This window comes from Xiphophorus couchianus, chromosome 14 (assembly GCF_001444195.1).
Source record: "Xiphophorus couchianus chromosome 14, X_couchianus-1.0, whole genome shotgun sequence".
NCBI lineage: Eukaryota > Metazoa > Chordata > Actinopteri > Cyprinodontiformes > Poeciliidae > Xiphophorus > Xiphophorus couchianus.
The window spans coordinates 20,328,249-20,348,321 of NC_040241.1; the positions used below are offsets into that span (position 1 = coordinate 20,328,249).

The following is a 20,073-nucleotide window of genomic DNA, read 5'->3' on the forward strand; positions in this document are numbered from 1 at the left end:
CAGTCAAAGTCGTTACATAAAGAATAAAATTTCTGAAGCTACGACACTGTTACACAGAAATCAATGCGCCTGCTTGTTTCCTCACCGCGATGATCTTCTCCCCGTTTTTCTCACAGGTGCAGGGCCACCACCCTTTGACCGTCTTCTGTTCAAACAGAGACACCAGTTTGTCCGTGGGTTGGTCCAGTGTCTGCAGGGTGCATTTCTCTGGGGACTTAGCAGGACGCAGCATGTGGTTCAGGTCCATCGCCACGTGGCCTGAACACATTTACAGCAATTTTGAGACCAGATTATTCATCTGGAGAGCAAAAAACATCTATTTTTTTGAAAAGGTTGACATATTAGCTCAACGTCTAACCTGACCTATGACCCTAACATATGATAAGTACCAACAATGGTGGATTACATGTTTGTGGTGCCGCTGCTGGAGAAACTTTGATGAACAGAAACCTCATCACACATCAGATTCTAACCAAGCCAGCAGCTAGTAAAAGTCAAGCTAATTGCTACTCAGAATCAAGCTAGCAACTCTTAAGAGTGATCCAAAGTCAAGCTAACTGCTAAAAATTAGACTCAAGCTGCTTGCTAACCACAGACTGATTAGCTTGGATACTTGGAATCAAGCTAACAACCAATCAGAGCCAACAGCTACTCAAAATCAAGCTAGCAACGATTTAGAGTCAAATTGATAGGTACTCAAAGTCAAAATAACTGCAAATCAGGGCTAAGCTAAATGCTAATTAGATTTGTCCTGCCTGGCAATCAACAACTACTTGGAGTCTTAACAGCTATTCAGAGCCAAGCTAACCGCTACTTTTGATGTGTTTTCTTTGCACTGGGAAGTTACATTTTCCAAGTTTGTAGTTGTGAAAATAAAAACACCATTGAAGCTAATTTATGACTGGGAAGGTAAAAGATCAAACAACCCCTCCAAGGTAGCTAGACTACTTGGAGTCAACCAATCAGAGTAGTGCTAGAATCTCCTAAAAGTCAAGCTAGCAACTATTTAGAGTCGAGCTAACATATACTCAGAATCAATATAACTGCTAATTAGAATCGAGCTAACTGCTAATCGGAGAAGTCAAGCTGGGAGTCAAGCTACAAACCAATCAGGGAAAAAGATCAACAGAAGCTACAGTGGGTCTGAAGTGAACAGTAAATCCAGCAGATGAGGCCAGAGCGAAAGGCCAACTGAGATCTGATCCCAGTTAGCAAGGACGGATTTTGTAAAACCCAGATTTTGGTTTTATTACATCCATTTCTTGGTCCGTATGATGATTAATTGGCTTGTGAGTGATTTACAGGTGATCCTGCGATGAAGGCTGGTTATTAAAGTTTTAGTTTTTGTTGACATAAAGTATGGAGGTCTGCATTAAGACCAGGCATCCACTGGAAGTGTTTTTCCAGAGCTAGCAGGAGTTCAGAAGCGTGTCTGCAGGAAAGCGGCTCGCGTCTGACCCTCACACCGCGCAGGAAGATTAACTGTCGGCGGTTCGAGCCGACAAGCTGCAGACAGGCAGGCACGGAAAAAATGCTTTGAGGTGGCCACACACCCGCAGCCGAGCGAGACGGTGACAGACAGGAACAGCTCCGAATCTGGATTCTTCATCTTCCTCATCGTATTGCCACCGCAGAGGGACGAGCCGCGGCACAGAACGAGCCGCAGCACAGAACACTTCTCTTTTCTTTTCTTTTTTTTGTTGTTGAGCGAACTGAGTTATTTCAAGAGACGGGGTTGAGGCAGAGTCAGGGGTGAAGGAAAGGCAAAATTTTGACAGCTTGACTTCGGTGGAGAAAAAAACTAAAATGAGCGTCTCCCTCCCGGCCAAAAGTGCCGACACAGTGGAAATGAAAGAGTGTTAATTCTAAAGATAAATGTTATCACAGTAGCTGTCCGTACATTGCACATATGGTTCCTGGGATTGGTTTACACCCTAATCCGTTGCCAGAAAGCAGGAAAATCTGTCTGGATGTCAAACTCAAATTGACTTAAGTGTCTGTCTCTCCCAGAAGGCTCTAATATGTGATTCTAATTCACTTAGAGGGAAAATAATATGGATGCAGTTAAGAGTTTCTGCAGCAGAAATAAAATGTCAGGAATGTATGAAAACAAAACTGGTATGATCTTTAAAACAAACTGGTTTCATTTAAATAAATGTAAATAAACATTTGTGCAACTTCCACCACTTTTAAATGTTCTTGTTGGGCAATAATCTAAAACAGAAAAATCCAAATTTACGGCAGAGTAAATTTATTAAGTGGAGAATATTTTACTTTTCTGTTACTGCCGTTCACAATATATATTAAATAAATGCAATTTAAGCAATTAAATAATAATATTTAATTGCATTTTAATTGACATTTTTACTTCAAAAACCACTTTTTGCTACTAAATTACTGAATAAACAATCTTATAAGCTCAACAACAGAAATATTTTTTGTTTTTAATTTTTTATTTATGTTATTAAACCATAAAATTGGTGCAACTTAGTTTTCAAATGTTTCAGGAACTCCTATAAATGTGAACTTTGGACGCTGACATTAGCATTTAGGACGCCTGTGCTGCTGCTACATGTTCGCATTCAGGTGCTAAATTAGCCTTGAATAGCTTAGCAAATATGCTAACTAGCCTTAGCATTCGCAACAGACTGCTCTAGGGTGATTGGCAGCACTGGGACTCGCCTCTTGGCTCTGATTGGTTGTTTCTAGTTAGCACACCATCCTTTTTTTTTTTACAGATTGTTTGGTAACAAACTGTCACAACATGATGACATATTCTTCAACAAGAATATCTGTTATAAAAGTTACATTCAGCAGTTCTAAGCACATTTTCCTAACTTTTCTTCTTCGTTTATCATTTTAATTGTTGCATCTTTCTTCTTGGGCTTCTACATTTAGATCACAGAGGTTTATACCAAGCTGAGTGTAGGATTTTTCAACATTTTCCAGAGTGAGATGGTACTTTAGTGGTGTAAACTACACTGGTAAAACAAGCATAAATGATTAGAGTTTTTTTTTTGTTTTTTTTTACCAAGGTAGTCGTCAAAGGAGAACTTGTCATTGTCCCAGATCTGAATGGTGAGTTTAGGAGCCAGCTTGGTTTCAGTTTTATCGATGTTCCAGAAATGTTCCTGCACAGAAAACAAGAAAAAGATTCATAATTAGGAACATCATGTTTTTATTTTCCATGCATAACATGCAGATAAAGCATCATTTCAACATTTCAGGTACACATTTTGGGTTTATGTCTACCAGCATAATGTGACATCTCATTGTGTACTGTCTCTTTAAGACAGTAAATACTGCGCACAATGTAGCTTTTAATTCTGTTTTCTAGGTTCAAAACACTAAAGCTGTAAGGAAAATCCAACCCAAACATGGCTTAATGATTGATTATCTGCTCTCAGGTCAGAAAAAGAATAAAAGTTTGTGTTTGGGCGACATTTTTGTCCTGATGTTTTCTTTTGGTCCAACGTTCCTTCCTTCAGGTTGGAGCAGCGCTGCATTGACATCACTGTTTCTGCCTATGAGTGTAGAGTCACATCCAGGATCCTGCATCTAAACAGCCAGACAGGATCTGATCCAGTCTCATCATGGTGCTAATCGGCTTCACTCTGTTGCAAGGTTCCTCTCCTTCCATCTGCGACACTCTGCCGGCTGTCGAGTTGATAGAAATATTGGTTTTCACACATGGACTTAAATGGATCTGCAGTGATTTGTAGCAAATGTCAGCTTGTCGCTACTCCTAAAATTATTCAGGGTTTTCTACAAAGCAAAGAGCAGCACTTAGCAACCTACCAGTGTGACGTAATAATTTCAGGATGGTTCAGTATTCAAAACATTCCCTACTTTGCCACAAATATTTTAAAAATACAGCTGTAAATTATGCTCTGATCTCATTTTATTGAAGTTTTGAACAATTATTAGTTTATGTTGTTGCTTCAGCGTAAAGGAAAGCCTAATCCAACTGTGCTCTTAGTACTAACAATTTTTTTTTGCTGAATTTTGGACCAACTATCTTAATTACGCAACATAATTATCAGATTTGCACAATATTTTCTGACAATCTACAATTTTCAACATATATAGAAGATTTCTGGACTTATACCATCAAATTCAGCCTTCTATTGCAAGAAACCTCATCACATATCCAACAGCTAGCAAAATTTAAGCTAACAGCTAATTAGAGTCAAGTTAGCAACTACTTAGAGTCAAAAGCTATTCAAAGTCAAGCTAACTACTAATTAGACTCCAGCTGTCTGCTAATTAGAGGCAGCTTGACTCTACCAATCAGAGTCAAGCTAATCCTAATAAGAGACACGATAGCAACGTTACTAGGAGTAAAGTTAACAGATAATACAAGTCAAGCTAACTGCTAATCAAAATCAAGCCAACTGCTAATTAGACTCAAACTACTGGTAACCAGAGACAGGTTAGTTTGAGTACTTGGAGTACAGCTAACAACCAATCAGTCAAGCTAACAGGTACTCAAAATCAAGACAGCAACTAGAGTCAAGTTAACAGCTATTCAAAGTCAAGCTCTGTAACAATCAGAGCTAAGCTAACTGCTAATTACTCATGCTACCTGCTCATCAGCAACTACTTGGAGCCAAACAAACAGCTACCAGCAGCTACTATAGTGAAGCTAACAGCTACTTTTTGTGTGTTTTCTTTGCCCTGAGAAGTCAAGTTTTCCAAATTCACAGTTGTGAAAATAAGAACAAAACCTTGATGAATTCTGACTGGGAAAGTCGAAGACCACCAAACAAAACCAAGTTTCCCATCAAATATGGCTGCCAGCACATAGGATCCTGTAAATGTATCTATTAAGCTCATTTTGTTTTTGAACTCATAAAATAAAGCAAAAATATATTATCAGCTGGCATTTTTTTAAACTAGCTAGCTCCAAAACAATTAGCAAATCAAAGGATTTTCAAACTCAATCAGTTCAAAAACAGTATTAGCGTCAAGCTAATGGACAAAATCAAGCTAACTGCTAGCCAGAGATAAGCTAATATGAATGAAAAGGTAAATTTTTTACATGTTTAATCAAAACTCAGTGTTATTTCCTCTCCTTTCTTACACCGCTTGTCGTGAGTGTTAACATGGTGCTAAAAACAGACAATTTAAAAGCTGTTCTTTGTGAGTTTGACACTCCGCACACCAATGTTGTGATGGCAACTGTTATTCCATATATTGTGCAGCTAAATGTAATATTAAAATATTTACTTAAAGCCACTTTTGACTGTGTTGCTAATCTCACCTCTTGCTATTTTATCTTAGTGTTGATCAGCTGAATCTGTAAAGTTGCTCTCGTACATACATCCTCCTCTCAACCCAGGAAAACAAATGTTGCCTTTATTGCTTGCAGCCTTGTTCCAGGAAAAGACAGCGATATTAGATTGTTTCTGTTTTTTTAAAACAATAAAATTTGTGTCAGTCCATCTAATTTGCTCTGCTGTGTTCCCCAACACCCAGAGCCTCCAACACTTGACGATAATAGAGACAAACAGCAGAGTAAACATAACACCCTCTGTGTGTATGAAGCTAATAATGTCTAGATCCTTGGCAAAGCGTGTTCAACGTCTGGCTTGGTTTGAGTACAAACTCTGTCCAAGTACATTAAGTTATTACTCCACCGCTGTCATGAGCAGCAGCTGAGGTGAGTTTGAGAAACTGTTCTCTACAATGCTGAACAACATAAATCACGTTCTTGGTGTTGCCAGAGTCCTAAGTACAGGAACTTCTTCTCCAGCATTTCCTCAATCCATCTTTTTTTGTTTTTTTTCCTTCTCTGAGATCCCATTGATCGTTGGAGAAGATTTGTAGAGGAAGCATCAGTTTGAATAAAAGATTGATGTAAAAAATACAAAATATTATCCAATACTAACAAAAATAAAATAGTTTAAATTGACCTTTATGCAAAACTCTCTTTTGACTTCCCAGGTATTAAAAAAAACAAACATCCAGCTGTTTTCTGGAAATAAGTTATTGTTTTTTGGTGTTTTTAAAATGTTTAAAGAACCTCCTGAATGTTGAGTCACAACTGACAGGAACTGTGGCGTTACCTAGCAACCTCTCCGGAACTCCGTCTGTTGCCTAGCAACCGAAACAGAACTCCTAGTTTTCAAATTCAAAAATACGTTATTGATCCCGAAGGGAAATTAAATAGTTTTACCGCTGTACAATGGCTGCTGGAAAAGACTTACCATCCAGAAACCAATTATTCCTCCTTATCTTTCTCTCTTTATCAATGTTATCAGCTTGTCAAGTCAGTGGTTCTTTCTTTGGAATATACTCAGTCGTTATCATAGTCGCTTTAAAGTCCTAGTACTGATAATAATAATGTACCAAAGTATCCATCCAGAAACCATTTGCTGCATTTATGTAGGTTGTGCAGGAACCACATGGTTATCCACTTCTGCTTTTCAAAGATATACTGTTGTATAATTGCGCATCTGTTTGCAGCCATTTTCCTGTGGTAGTGTGAAAGTTGAGGCCAGCAGCAGCTTATTTGGATTTAAAGTGACAAGACATCATAAAATAGGCAGAACTGAGCAAAAAAAAAAATGTATCTAAGAATGATTCTGTGCAGCTTGTGAGTTTTTGCCTTTTGCAGGCTAAACATTTGATTGCTCTGAAATGGAGGAACCCAGAAAGACCAAAGATTAATGAATGGATCAAACTACTGAGCAACAACCTGGCAATGGAAAATCTGACTTGTATAACAAAAGGAAAACTTAAAGACTTTAATATTTGGTCCCCCTTCCTATATTTCATCGAACAATGTGACATGTAAACTCAATCTTTCCTTTCTTTTTGTGTAGATAGTGAGTCCTGGGGTTTTGTGTGTTTTTCTTTATTATTATTATTTTTGGGGTGGAGGGAGGGACGGCATTGTGTTAATTTTTTTTTCTCTCCTTTTTCATGTTCTTTTCTTGTATGTTTATATAGCAGAAAATTCTAATAAAAATGTTTTGGAAAAAAAAAAAAGAATGATTCTGTGCAAAAATGCACAGAATATGTTTTGTATAGGCCTGGGATGTCAAACTAATTTACATTCTGGCCCACATCAACATCACAAATGTCCTCAAAGGGCTGGTTGTGGCAAAATGCACTGATAAAACCCGTTAAACTGCTACAACCTGAATAAATAGCCATTTCTGCCTTAAGTAAATACTTCTTAAAGTTAAATACTGAGCATCTTTTCACATTGATGTAATTTGGCAGCATGCAGGTAAAAACTGATTCAGTTTGATTAATAAAACAATATTAAGAACAGAAATGTTATTTTGAAGGTTACATTTAGGTGTCCTGTTAGACTTTAGAGGGCCACATAAAAAGCTATGGTGAGCCAGATAGGTCACAGACGTGTCCTAACTTGTTCAAGGAACAACAATAGATCACCCTTAATGTTTTTAGGAGATATTTGGGTAAAGTGATTGATAATGAATAGAAAATATAAAACTTTAAGGTAAATTATCTTCAAATATGATAAAAAGTTTCTCCAGATTTCTGTAGATCCAGTCGTAAAACCAACGCTACACCACTGATCCCTCGTTCTGAGGTTTCTGTCTCCATGGACTCCATTTCTGGCCGCCTCTCTCCACCCAGCAGAGTCTCATTTAAAACTCCCCGTTGTCTTTTCAGCTGCTCCCTGATTGAAGATGCTGGTGAGAGTGAGCGAACGGCGCTGTAAAACACGTCGGCAGAGAGCGGCTAAAGAAGCTCGGCGTCCGGCCAAGCAAAGCACATGACAGCCGGCTGGTTGTTCCAGCTTTCGGAGCGCTGCTGTTGTTTTAGTTCCTCGCTGCATGTTTTTGTTGAGTCTCTGGGCTTTCAGCGGCATCCACTCCTCCTTGTGGAAATGTCACATCATTATTTTTGTTAATTGCAGGCAGCAGTGGATTAGTTAGCGAGAAGGGAGGACCTTGTCTCAGTCTGACTCAGCTCTCTGATCCATAACTCCTGATATTATGAAACGTCTACCTTTAATTTACCGCCGCGTTCTGCGGCTGTCGTATTATCACAGTTGCAGATGTGATGGTTGGACTGCTGTTGGTACAGTGGCTGTTAATTACGGCGCTGAGACATGAAAACGGGGAGAGAGGGAAAACGGCAAAAACATGCAGCAAATGTTCTGTCGATTTGACTGCGCCTTGCTGCAACTCCAAAAGTTTCTTCAAATTTGATGCAAGAGTTTTAAACTGTGTAGTTTGATAGATGGGAAAACTATTATTATACACAGAATAAGTTGATTTCATGACTTTAAATAGTGCTGGGTGAAATGGAGTTAAAAATCTGTCAAAATATTTAGTTGTACTATTATGGTAATAATAAACGTGACAATAACAAATTTTTTTTGGTCTTTTTTAGGTAACTATATGTTTGTGATTGCATAATACTTCAATTAAAGCCTCACAAACGCAAACAATGCTTGTAAAAAGCTTAATTATGCTCCTTTAGGACACTAGTCATATAGAAAAGTGTTATTTTTGTCACTAAACTACACAAAATAACTGCATTTAATCATATTTTCAAATTAATTTATATTTGAAATTAATTTGACCAACAATACTGACAATTCTGGGGTTCTTTAAATAATAATTGGAATTTATTGTGGCAATAAATCAATTCTTATCAAGAAATTTATTATGATAAATGATAACACGATAAATGCCCACAGAAAGAGCAGCCACATTGAATCACATAGTCCACCTTACAAGTCGTCACAAATTGACGTTGATTTTTCCCACTGGGAAGTTGGAATTTCCCATTTTCCGACTACAACTGGAACGTAACAAGAAATGTGTTGTAAATGTGTTTGTTTTCCAAGACACACATGAAAGAGTGTGTCTTAAATCAAGTTGTCATGTTGAAATAGAATATATACTTTATTGATCCGCAAGGGGAAATTGCTTAATTAGTCAACGTTGTTGAATATGAGCTTCTAGTAAAATGCAAAAAGAATTAATGTTGTAAAATAATCAGTCAAAAATGTTAACAAAGTGAAAAGAGAGGATATCATCCAACTTCTTTACTGGAATGATGCATTATCTGTAAATTTTGACCAATTTGTTTAGTTTTGTAATATTTGGTCACCATGAAAGTCTTCAATAACAAAGAAAAAAGTGAGTTCCACAAACACATTGAAAATATATTCAATGTAAAAATTCCATTCAAATGTGAAACGTTGTACTTGGGCAACTTACAATTGGACACATGGACCAATAAAGACAAAAAACTGCTGGCTATACTGACAGCCGGTAAGAAAACCATCACAAGGAAATGGCTAAAACCGGATCCACCCACTATCGATGAATGGATTGAAATTGTTTACCAGACTTATGCTATGGAAAAGATTTCTTTTTCCCTCCAAGTTGAAAAAGGAAAGTTTTATAAGATCTGGACCAAATGGACTGAGTATGTAAAACCAACTAGATCTGACTTCATTTGATTGTTCTTGTGAATTATGTGCCCTGCCCTTGTACGTATGTTCTTGTGTTTTTTATAGCTCGAGATGGTGCAATCCCCCATTATTGTTCAATTCTGTTCATTTTTGTTATTGTTCACAATGAAAATTAGTAATAGTCTCTAAAAGAAAATACCAGAAAGGGAGTATGGACAAAATCACTTGGACTCTCCGGTTCTATACTCATGTACGACCTTAAATGGGTAAAGCTGTGATCAATGAATGTGATAGAAATTACAAAAAAAACAAAGAAAAAAGTTGCTTGATTCATCACAAGTTGTTTTTTTTATAAGTTGTTAAGTATAGCTACAAAGTGTTCAAGTTAAGTGCTTCATTTGCTCCACCCCAGTTTTGGCCACGCCCCCAGTGTCTCCTGGCTCCGCCCACATTTGAATTGTTTCCCTTTTATACCGGGGCTAGTTACAATTACATTACTACCCAAGATGCAACAAATCAATTAATCACATGATAAATTAAAAATGTCATTAAAGAGTTGCTCCCCTTTAGTATTGTTGAATAGCCGCCATTTTGAAAAACAATGCAAACATTTAACACCCAGTACGAAGTAGTTAGCTTACATTACCTGCCTCTTTTGCCTGTTTTCCCTGTCTAAGTTGACAGGGAAAACTTAGACAGGGAAACTGCTATTTTTTGAAAAGCAGTTTTGGTTACAGAGACTTTATAATCTATTTTAATTATTGTTTTGTTTATTATGGATATTAAAAATGTTTTCCAGTTCCAGTGTTACGTGTTCTTTAGAAAATGTGATTTTTTTGTCTTTGAGTGGGTATATTTGCATTAAAAAGCAATAATTATTATTATATTAGTTGAATATGGTGTCAAAAAAACAATATTGTTGTTTATCACAATACCTTCTGGGTCAATTTTTTGTACAGGCAAGAGGAAAGCAATAATATTTACTAAACACAATGACAGACATAGTAACGCACTGTGAGTTGGATACATAACTTCAATCTGATTGGAAATGTTTGATTATTGAAAAAATTGGTTCTTTTAGATTAAAATAACTTTTTTTATGACAGGTTTACCTTCCTATCGACGACGCAGAGCTGTTCTGCTGGCAGGTATTGGAAGGGAAACAGGAACCTGAAGTTGAAGTTTCCCTCGCCGCCCAGTGAGCGGTAATGGACGTCCGTCTTCTGCCTGTTGTGTTCATGTCCGTCGAGCCAACTGAAAAACGCAGGCAGTTTTCTGGTTAACTCAACAAACGTCTCAAATAAAACAGAATTTTAAAAAAAGGAAGAACTGAACCAAACTGTCGTACCCTTTGATGTAGATGTCGCTCATCCTTTCGCCACTGACGCTGACATCGTCCAGGATGACGTCGCTGGTGTTCCAGATGATGCAACGCAGGAAGAACCTGCAGGAAAACTAAGCGATTCAGGAACTGATCGAGTTACATGAGGAATCAATATCCTTTACTCTAAAAATGTTGCTAATTTCTGCTGCTTTTCCAGAACGTTAAAATTTTTTAAAATCATCAAAGTTCAAGTAGAAAGGTCCGCATAGCCTTCAATGTTCAACAGAATAAATTGATTAAAATAGTTTCACTTAAAACAAAATATTAGAATTACTGCAGTTATAATAATTCTCATTGCTGGACTTATGCAGAAGTAGAAAAACACAAACTAAATCTAGTGATAGTTTTGTTTTTATTGCTCTCAATCCAGCAACATTAGTGGAGTTAGTTGCTAAACTATTTTACCTTCAGTTGTTATAAATATGCCTTATATATTTAATATGACGTAAAAGAAATTTGACTTTCCAAATTGGGTCTCTGTCTCTTTAAGAAGCTCCTACCCTAACAGACACTCTCCATCACAACAATACTTCTCCATGATGCTATTTACAACAATTTGTAGGACATCTGCAGATGTGTAGTTCCACCAGGTGTTTGCTAACTGCTGCTGCTAGTCTAGAGGAGCTGGGGAGTCGGCAGACATTAGTTCTCTGGCATCTCATTAAAATAGAATGAAACAGCAAAAAAATAATCAGACTTGAACGTTTTGATGGTTTTGAAACCCAAACATTTTAAAATCTTGGATTAGTGAACATAGATTAAAGTAAACAAATAAGAGGTCACTAATGCCTGTTGATGCATTTTCAACACATAGCACTTTGCCTTCATTTGGTGGTCTCAGATTAACCCCAATTTACCAAATTTTAAAATAAATACCATAACTTATATAAATTTTATAGAAACTGTTCGGTTCTGCTTAATTTAGAATCTTTTAGAAGCAAAAATATTTTTTATATTATTGTGATAAAATTGGACAAGGATGAACTGACTCCACTGTAACATCATGAATAAAGGGTTTATTATTATCAACTGTGATACAGAGGCTTTTTTTCTAAACAATTCTACAACATTCAACATAGAAAAGTGGTCAAATTGTCAAAATTATCTTTTTTTCTTTTGAAGAAACATTTTTCTTTTACTCTTGGGCCAGTAAAAAAACTTGGTTAGAGCTGCAAAATGTCACATGACTTTTTGAAAAAAGACAACATATAATTTGATATAAATATGCAATTTTTATATAACAACAAATTGCCACAGGCAATTTGTTGTTTTTAAAGAACCACCATTTTTTTATATTTTAGGATTTATAATAAAAATAAATCCTAACATTTAGCAAAATATAAAAGCACTTAAATTTCAGGTTAATAACAAAAACACATCTAAAAATCTAGTACTTGAAATTTAATGTAAATAAACCAAAAAATTGTTAAAAAACTGACTTTGTTATTAGAGCCACCTGAGGAACCAGAGACTATTTATCTGAAAATAGAAAAAAAATTAAAAAGAAATCTTGGTTAAAAGGGCAGGAAAGCTGGAATTTTTTTTTTTTTTTACAACATCCACAACACCAGTTCTAACTGCACAGGGATCAGTTTCCTTCTAAATAATAGGAAAATTACTCTGCGCGATGCTAAATGATGAAATTCCCTCATCTGCCACAAAGACTTCAGTATAAAACGAACAAGATTTTCACCAAAACCCAAAGTTGTCTTTGACAAGTAATGAATGGTCACATTTTAATCCCAGAAGCACAAAGACCACACTGTTGTTATGCGGTGGGAATGCTTTGTGGTACCCTGAAGGGAAAAATGTGTCATTATATATTAGACTTTTCCTATAACAGAAGCTGTTTTGGACAAACTTTAAGCAAATTTTACGTCTGAGTCAGAAGAAAAACTCCATTTTAGTAGCAGCAGTAAGAATACCAGGTCCGGAGAACTTTATTAAGCCCTCAAAGGGCCAGTTGTTTACCGTCACCCAGGGCATGGAAAACACGTAGAAAAACACAACAATAATTATAAAGAGAAGCATAAAATATGAAGTTCAAACCAAGCCTACAGCAAAATTTTAAAGTTTAAAATATTTAGAAAATGATTTGATTTAGAAGAAACCACCAACCTGAAGGCAACTGAATTAAAAAAATAAAATAAAATGTGTCTTAATGTTATTAAAAGCACAGATAAACCTAAAAAAGTTACAACATTGGTAAGAATAAAAATATCTTCTGTGACACACTCTAGAAAGTGAGAATCATATTATATGTAGATTATTTTTGTGTCGCTGTGGCTTTAACAATATTAATAAATGTTTCTAGAGGTCATCAAAGGTCAACCAGCCACATTTACAAAATGAAGAGATTTGGTGTCAGTAAACTCTGCAGCAGGTGGGAAAAAAAGAGAAAAAGAAAACAAAAACATTTGCTGCACAAAAATAGCACAGCTGATTAGCAGCATATTTCATTTGACTTCATAAATGTGGACTGGCTATCACAATAAACAATAAATCAATTCATTGCATGATGAATTAAAATAAATTTGATAATTTCCATTTGCCTGATTTGTAGTTTTTCTAATTTTTCTACCAAAGACTGGATGATAAAGGTCTTCAGTCTGGTGTTTTGGCCTCAACTAGCCTCTTATTTTTAAGGCTATTTTTGTTTACAGAGACTTTATAATTAATTTTATTTATTGTTTCTGTTGTTTTGTTTATTTTGAATATTTGAAAATATCTTCCAGTTTCAGTGTTAAATGTTCAAAATAGTTAAAGTTTGTTAATATTTGAGAATGTGTTTTAATGTGATTACCATTATATTACTTAAAAATTATGTCAAAACAACTAAAATATAATTTATCACAATAATTTCTGGGTCAATTTATTGTCCGGCAATTTGTTATTGTGATAGGCCTACTCTCTGGCTGACCTTTGATGACCTCTGGAAATGTTTATTAAAATCTTTAAAACCATAAACTAAAATTTTGCTGCACAATCCAGCTTTTAATTTGAAAATCCTGGATGGATTTGGCTGTTCTTCCTCTTTCTGGTGCGCTCACCACACTTTTTCCTTCCACTTAACTTTCAATGAATTCAGCTTCTTTAGCATTTTGCTGCCTTCTCTCTGTGTGAAGCCACCCAGAGCTTTATGTTTTTGGTTCTTACTTCTTGGCCTTGCGTGGCGTAACGTTGAACGGGGGTCCAGGCGGTCCAAGAGACTTGGGGAAGACGTCCACCCACATCATCAGTCGCCCCTGACGGACACAACCAGCAGCCAGTCAGGAAGCGCAAATCACAGCTGAAGCTACAGGGTGAGAGCGTGCCTGCTACCTGCTCTATGTCGGGCTGCAGCGGGCTGAAAAGCGGTCGGACCTCCACATGCTCGGGTACCAGGCCCATTTTCCTCAAGATGTGAAGGGACAGCCGCTCCTTGAGTGGACCGAGGTATCGCTTGGACACGTCTCCGTCATCTGAAACACACGAAAGTTTGGTTTTAGAAAGGTCAACAGTAGGAACTGGGGCAGGACTAATTCATTATTCACGTTGACCGGTCTCTGTGTCTCAACCAAAGCAGGAATTTTCCAAGAGAAGTGAAATTATGAATGTCTGAGGTCAATGTCGAGAGTTTATGACCGATAACGTTGAGTCATTTGAGAGAGGAGAGGATGGAAAGACTGAGGAGGACAGGAGGGAGCGGTGAGGAAAACGAGTACCGGAGATAGAGGAGAAAGGAAAAAAGGAAATAAAACCCACATTTTGAACATTTTTATACTTCCGTTTGGGTTTATTGATTGGTTTCTCTAATTTTGATCAGATCTAACTGACCTAAGCTTCATACTGTCAATATAGGAACAAGACATAGAGAAACTGCTATTAGTTTACAAACTTAACAATGAACAAGAATCAAACATGCAAAACCAACACTTAGCTTTATATTGCACAAATCTAGAACTGAACCCAGGACAACTGGGACCAACATTTATTTTTATCAGAACAAGAATCCAGATAAACCCAACTAGTTTATAACTTATGGACTATTTGTTCTTATTAAACATGGGAAACCAATATGTAGTTTTGTACTTTTACCTTTTTGTCTTTCTTTCGGTTTTGATGTTTAGTTTGTATTTTCTTTTCATTCATGAAAAGCAATTTGAATTGCCTTGTTACTGAAAATGTGCTATATAAATAACATTACCTTACCTAAAACAAATAAGGTTTAGTCTGATTTAACTACAGACAGTGAGAAAGAAATGTGTTTGTGTCACTTTATTTTAGTCCTTCATATTTAATTTAAGATTCAAAACTGTTTTCTAACTTGATAAACTTGATTAAGGTGAGAAAACTGGGAAAGTCCAAGAGAGTTTTTTCTAGATAACTGCAGAACCAAACAGGAAGAGTTTTCCATGTGAAGTTTTGGAAAGTTCTGGAAGAAAACCCAAGCCACACATTGGATGTTCAATGTGTCAAAAAATAATAAGTAAATTTATTAATTGCATAATAAATTAAAACAAGCTCAATAATTCCCATTTACATGATTTTTTGTTTTTCTCTTTCTACCAAAAACTAGATGATACAAGTCTTCAATTTGGTCTCTCCTAAACATTTTTAGGGATAATTTTATTTACAAAGACTTTATAATTAATGTTGTTTAATTTATTTATTTGGATATTCCAGTGTTAAATGTTTACTTTAATTTCAAGTTTATTCATTTATGAGAACGTGTTCCTGCATTATTTTTCCATTACCATTATAATCCTTGGAAATGACAATATTATAGTTTATCGCAATAATTTCTGGGACACTTTATTGTCCAGAAAATTCTGTTATCGTGACAGGAATCATTACAGAACAAACCAACCCTAGATTACTGAATGGATATAACATTTAATGTGTGAACAATGGAAATAAATAGATTTAAGACCAAACATTTTAGTTTAAGACGGCAAATTTGGGTCGACTACGTGAAACTCATGAGATATGATTTTATTTTTAGTGACTGGTTGATCAACTCTGTTATAACAGATACATCCATCATTGTTGAATACTACTCTATTAGTTTGTGTACTTCTTTAATTATAATGATCTTTTAATAATTTCTTTGCATTTCTTTCTATTTATTTATAAATTTTTTATTTTGCATTATTCCATTTTTTATTCCAGTCATTATAATTTTTCTCTGAGTTTTAACAGTTGTATTATTTATAATAATGCTCAGTTCTACTGTTAATCTCTTTTTGAAATTGGGAAATTTACGTCCTTGGGAACCAATAAAGATAAAATAAACTTCAAATGAACTTCAAAAAGCTCCAACAAATTGGTACCAACAACTAATCAGCTAAAGAGCTTTGGTTTTACTTTCAGAGCTGATAATGAAATGTGAGCCTGAGGGTCATAAATTTAGCTTTTAGTTCAGATTTAAAGTGTAATATTTGTAGCCATGATGGAGGAGAAAGGAAGGAAAGAATATTTCAACCAGACTTAATTCTGGATGTGGAGTGAAAAAAAGAAACCAAAACCAAATGGATATCATGAAAAATGAACTTGAGCTGGATGGTGGAACAAAATAAGTCGGAAAAAAAGGGGAGACGTCCTGTTAGCGCATCCGCTCGGCGGGCAGTGAGCTGACGCACGGTAACCGCGACAACCGTGAAAAGAGAACGTGGCGTCGCTCCTCGCTGACCGACAGGCGACCGCGATGTGGATGTTGGCAAACACACACACACACGACTGCGCCATAAATCACCAAACTGACAGCCATGACCTCGAGTCGTGGCGCGCCGGCGGCCCTGGAGGGCGTGTGGCCTCGGTTCAGGGGCCAAAATGGATCCTGAACATTTATCTCATGGCTCTGCTCCTCAGGTGGTCCAGCGGTTTCCTCCTCAGCTCCTAACAGAAGTAAGAGGAAGAGGAAGAAGCCGAGCCACAAAAAAGGAGCATCAGGGCTTAAATTAATCTGCTTACTAGAGATTTCTTGAGATTAATCTATGATAATAAATACGTATTTGCTTTGTTCTGTCAACAGTAACTGAAACTAATAGAAGAAAAAGTGAAATAAAAAGGTCAGGATGAAGGGTCAACTTCATACTGGTTGATTTAAAGTGGAACTATTATGGAAAATTAAAATTTTTATACTTCCATTTTGGTCTATAAACAGACCAAGCACTTTAATAACTTCATGTTTTTTGGCATGTGGAAAATGAGTCATTTCAAAAACCAAATGAGTAGCTCTCACGTTTCCAGTAACTTTATAACTGACGGCCATCTTAGTAGGCAGTTGCTATGACAACACTAGATAAAACACAAGCTTAGAACTAGCTCTCCCCTCGTTCTTATCTAACTTATAAACAACATAAGTGCATTACAACTTTTACTTGAGTACTCTATCCACCTCTGTGTAATACTGAGATAAATGTCAGTGATATTTACTGTAGTACTTACTGCCAAACTAGCAGAATTAGCTTAGCTAATGTAGCTTTTATCTGCTAGCTAAGGCAGACATTAGCCTGCATGTACTGTATGTTGCTACATGTACTCACTCTGCCAGTCACCAGAAGCTTGTTATTCACATGAAGAGTTTGTACGTTAGAAAGCCCCTGAAACACGGGATTGTATGTGTCCATGAATTTCAAGCATGTTTTCATTATCTATAAAAAAAGTCTAGTCTGAAATAGCTAGCAATTTTGGTCCAACGTCTTTCTCTCAAACATTGATCAAGAGTGTCAATGCATATTTTTTGTTCATCTCGAAGCCATTTTTCATCTAAGCTTTGTGCTGCGCTTCACTACTAAGATGGTGCGGATTGCTTCTGGTTCAGACTTGAGGAAACTATGACTTCTTGGTTCTTATCATATCCTTCTTTAAAGTTTGTTTCTGTTTGTGACCTGATATGGATCATAGTTTTGTTCTGCGCTGTATCCCTGATGTTATGTTTAATAGCAATAAAGATAATGTGAATCTCTGACTTTGTCACATTCCATGGGCACTGCGCCGTTACCTAGCAACCCCAGCCTAGCCCAGCCCCGTTACCTAGCAACCCAAGCAGCGTTCTAGCACGTTTGGTCAGCTGATTTTACCACTGTATGGACTGAAAAAATAGAAAGGAGCCCCAACTTAAAAAATGAAATTTACCAAATTAATTTATTTGCATTTGTGTAACATGACAACTTAATAAACTTGATATATTCACTTGAATAAACGTAATTTCATTACTTGTAACAAATTAATTAATTTTTTTAAAACATGGGGGAGTTTTTTATAATGTGTACAATGGCTGCTGGAAAAAAGTGTTTTATTGTCAGCTTACCATCTAGAAACCACTTGATGAATTCTTGTTGGTTGTGAAGAAGGCTCCACTTTTGCTTTTTACAGTTGTACTTCTGTTTTCCTGTCATATTTTTACTATTTTTGTCTTTTGATAACCACAGTAATAACTGTTTAGCAGAGTCAAGGCATTAAAAAGAGGTGCATAGCGATTGGGTAAGGCCTTTTAACCTGATGGAAATGCTGTGGTGGGAACCGAAAAGTAGCTGTAAGAACAACTATAGAAACAACTACACACACTGGAAGTCAATGGAGATTGTTTTTACATCTGTTTAAGGTCTGTCAGCCCTTATCTTTGGTTAGACCAGAAAATAAAATGTTGAAATTTGACTTTTTCTCCCAAAAGGTCCCAGCCAAATTCAGCCTAAATAAAAACCTCAAAACTTCAGGCTTGGTCGGCCCATTTAAACAACCGCAACCACATTTTGGACCACATTTAAAGTTCAACAGACGCCTTTTCACCTTTCAACCACATTTTCACATGTAGACGAAAGGCAACATCACCATTTCTACGTCTGCAGGATGAAATGTCAACAAACATCAAGAAAGAATGATAAAGTCATAAAAGAGAAAGTCGTTTTGTGATTTATTTTGAGCGGATGTTGCTCACCCAGGTCTGCGGCCGTGTGTCTCTGCCCTCTGAACCGGACTGCTTCGTCTTCATACACGGGTTTCCTCAGGTTTCGTCGTTCACACAGCCTGCAGAGCAGCTGCCTGGGAGTCAGCTGATCCCTCCACTGGTTGACCCCTGATCTAATATTTAAAAAACAAAATCTGTAAGAAAATGCAGTACTGGAAGATGTAATCCCAGTTAGAGGTGGGTGTGTTTACTCACATGCAGTAGGACTGCGGCAGGCCGCACGTGGCTCCATATTTGGACAGGAAGCGGTTCTCCAGGTCGATCAGCGTCTCTCCGATCTTCTCGTCTTTGGTGAGCATGTCGTGGTCGTACAACGTCACCCGCAGGTCCTTCTCCAGAGGGAGGGAGCAGCTGAGCTCGAACAACCTGCAGAAAAACAGCTTCAACTGAACCAAATGTTTCTGTTTCAGAGACCCAGAAACACAAACAGAAGCTAATGTTGTTGTTTACGTCCAGAAATTTTGTGCATGCACACAATAATGGAGGGCAAAAAGACAATTCTTTTGCTTTCCCTCCAAAGTCGGTAGAACAACTGTTAACTAAATGAAACCTGGAGATTTAGGTGTTATTGCAGAACAACTAAAAGCCACTTATTTTTTTATTTTTTTCTAACAATCTGTGTGAGTTACTCTATACACACCCATTGCCATAGCAACTGACTCAGAACAGCTCCACTAGTGTACAAGAATTCAACACCAAAAAACACTCAAACATTTATCGCACAATGACCAGGACGGTTTTATGTTTTCAGGCTTGATGTTTATTTTTAAATACGTGATCATCTGAACACAGCTGATTAAAACTCCTGCACTACTGATGATCTGTCAGAGAGTTTGTGTGTAGGTCCCCTTTGTTTTTGTTTTTTTTAAACTGAACTAAACACACCAAATTCCGCAGCACATCTACATGTTAAGATTGTCAAAGTCAGCCTAGCACAGCAAACCTACTTGCCTCTCCCTTGCTTTTTTTTTTTTTAAATTAAAACTTTCACTGACTTGTAAAAGGTGATATGCTTGGACCTTGGAATCCCTGTTGTAATATTGACAATTAATAGCAAAGCATTCTATCTCTTTTTCATTTAAATGTCACACGTACATTAAGAATTAGCATGCTATGCTAACAACTAAAAAATGATGGTAGTCATCATCCCCAAGCATTTAGTAACAGAAGGAAAACCTTCATAAAACGAGAAAGAAGGATGCACACAGGCCAAAAAGACTAAATATTCACATTTTGCTTTGTTTCTTTACCACATGACCATTAGTAAATTTTCTGGAGTTAGCATGTTAGATTAGAATAATGCGCAAATAAAAATGAACAATATGTATA

General features: G+C 36.6%; 1 protein-coding gene across 13 annotated transcripts in view; it reads right to left on the bottom strand.

Annotated features, from left to right (window-relative positions):
* Window positions 1-20,073, bottom strand: part of dysf (dysferlin, limb girdle muscular dystrophy 2B (autosomal recessive)) — an 88,076-nt gene that overhangs the window by 3,273 nt on the left and 64,730 nt on the right. For all 13 annotated transcript variants that reach the window (XM_028039159.1, XM_028039160.1, XM_028039171.1 and 10 more), the window contains 8 exons: window positions 18,940-19,110; window positions 18,715-18,857; window positions 14,115-14,254; window positions 13,950-14,038; window positions 10,758-10,853; window positions 10,522-10,663; window positions 3,032-3,131; window positions 86-258 (listed from right to left, as the gene is read on the bottom strand). In XM_028039159.1, coding sequence (XP_027894960.1) covers window positions 86-258; window positions 3,032-3,131; window positions 10,522-10,663; window positions 10,758-10,853; window positions 13,950-14,038; window positions 14,115-14,254; window positions 18,715-18,857; window positions 18,940-19,110 — 1,054 coding nt within the window. The remainder of the gene's footprint in view (window positions 1-85; window positions 259-3,031; window positions 3,132-10,521; window positions 10,664-10,757; window positions 10,854-13,949; window positions 14,039-14,114; window positions 14,255-18,714; window positions 18,858-18,939; window positions 19,111-20,073) is intronic.